This window comes from Zerene cesonia, chromosome 17, assembly GCF_012273895.1.
Source record: "Zerene cesonia ecotype Mississippi chromosome 17, Zerene_cesonia_1.1, whole genome shotgun sequence".
Classification (NCBI taxonomy): Eukaryota; Metazoa; Arthropoda; class Insecta; order Lepidoptera; family Pieridae; genus Zerene; species Zerene cesonia.
The window spans coordinates 2407870-2409146 of record NC_052118.1 but is presented as its reverse complement, the minus strand read 5'-3'; the positions used below and the strand labels follow the sequence as shown (position 1 = coordinate 2409146).

The 1277-nt window shown below is 29.4% G+C and overlaps 1 protein-coding gene across 1 annotated transcript; it reads right to left on the bottom strand.

The window, feature by feature from the left end:
* Positions 1-6: 6 nt before the first annotated feature.
* On the bottom strand, positions 7-1219 carry LOC119833310 (programmed cell death protein 6). The gene is made up of 4 exons (XM_038357296.1): positions 1017-1219; positions 734-801; positions 492-598; positions 7-326 (listed from the first exon to the last, which is right to left on the bottom strand). Exons 2-4 carry the CDS (start codon positions 787-789, stop codon positions 34-36), a joined length of 456 nt encoding a protein of 151 aa, XP_038213224.1. The 5' UTR covers positions 790-801; positions 1017-1219; the 3' UTR covers positions 7-33.
* Between the last annotated feature and the right edge of the window lie 58 nt (positions 1220-1277).

Genomic DNA, 1277 nt, shown 5'->3' with positions numbered 1-1277 from the left:
AAGTAATTATATAATTTACAAGTGCAGTTGTGTTTAAAATATATGAGACATACTTACATACAGGGTAACACAACACTGTATAAAATCATCAAAGAGAATAGTGCCACGGCCAAATCTATCAAATTTCTGCACCATTATGTTCACCACATCATCTGAGAGTCTGTATCCAAACGCAGTCAGGGCATTCTTTAACTCTTGCCGATCAATGTTGCCAGAATTATCCCTATCAAAGGATCTAAAACAATTCTGCCAGTCACTCACATACTTCCACAGAGCTCCAAAATCTTCAAATGATATAACACCTCTGTTTTGTTTATCAAACATTCCTGTGTATAAAATATAGCACGAATGAATTTTTATACCTTACATAGAAAAGGAACATTAATTTTCAGTATTTATTATAGGTTCAAGTAGTCTTTATTTTTTTAAATGTTAATAATCTGTAACAACTTTTTATACACTGAATCATACAATGAATCATAATAACAAACCTATCATTAGACGGACTGTCTCTGGATTGAATGGATTCCAAGTACCATTGGAGAGAGCTTGTTGTAATTCATCAGCAGAAATGTATCCACTTCTGTCTTTATCCACCCTGAAAATTATTTAAATGGATATTTAATACCAATGAAAAATAAGCAACTACTACATTTTAATGTATATTTTCTCTTTAATAGTAAGTAAAATTATTATCGTGCTTTAATGTAATGCTACTTGAATTATTTATTACCTTCTAAAAATGTCCCATAAGAATTCTCTACTTGGCATTGGAGATTGGAATGACATTTTTACCTGAAACTTAAAATCAAATGTTTAAGACTTGAGTAAATAATGATTGAGTCGACATTGACATGTTTTTCATATCACAATAATGTAAATGATTTTAAAACACATATAGCAAAGAACTCATTAAAAGATTTAAATTAATATTTGTTGTCAGTAAAGGTAATTTAATAAGAAAGATGACCATCAAAATATAAGGAAAAAAAATACTATCGACACAAAATACCTACTTAGGTTTTTTATTGAAATTAAATTCAAACGAAGTACCAGGCTCCTAGAATAATAAACTTGTTTCTTAATATGAAAAATACAATATTTTCTATGTAATCTTAATGACTCAATTTCTTTCCGGGATTATTCCAATTGCTCACACACCACTAAAATTGTGAAATTTTACACATAACATTTGACAACCCACGTCAGATTATTGCCAGCATAGAGTATACAAGGAAAATGCCAGTCTTTATAAAAGACGAAAATACCTAGATATT

Bases quoted from the DNA above. Each gene is read 5' to 3' on its own strand.
- LOC119833310 (XM_038357296.1), bottom strand. From the start codon at position 789: ATGTCATTCCAATCTCCAATGCCAAGTAGAGAATTCTTATGGGACATT. The intron at 599-733 runs GTAATAAATAAT...AATAATTTTCAG, and splicing joins TTATGGGACATTTTTAGAAG to GGTGGATAAAGACAGAAGTG. The intron at 327-491 runs GTTTGTTATTAT...TTTTATACACAG, and splicing joins GACAGTCCGTCTAATGATAG to GAATGTTTGATAAACAAAAC.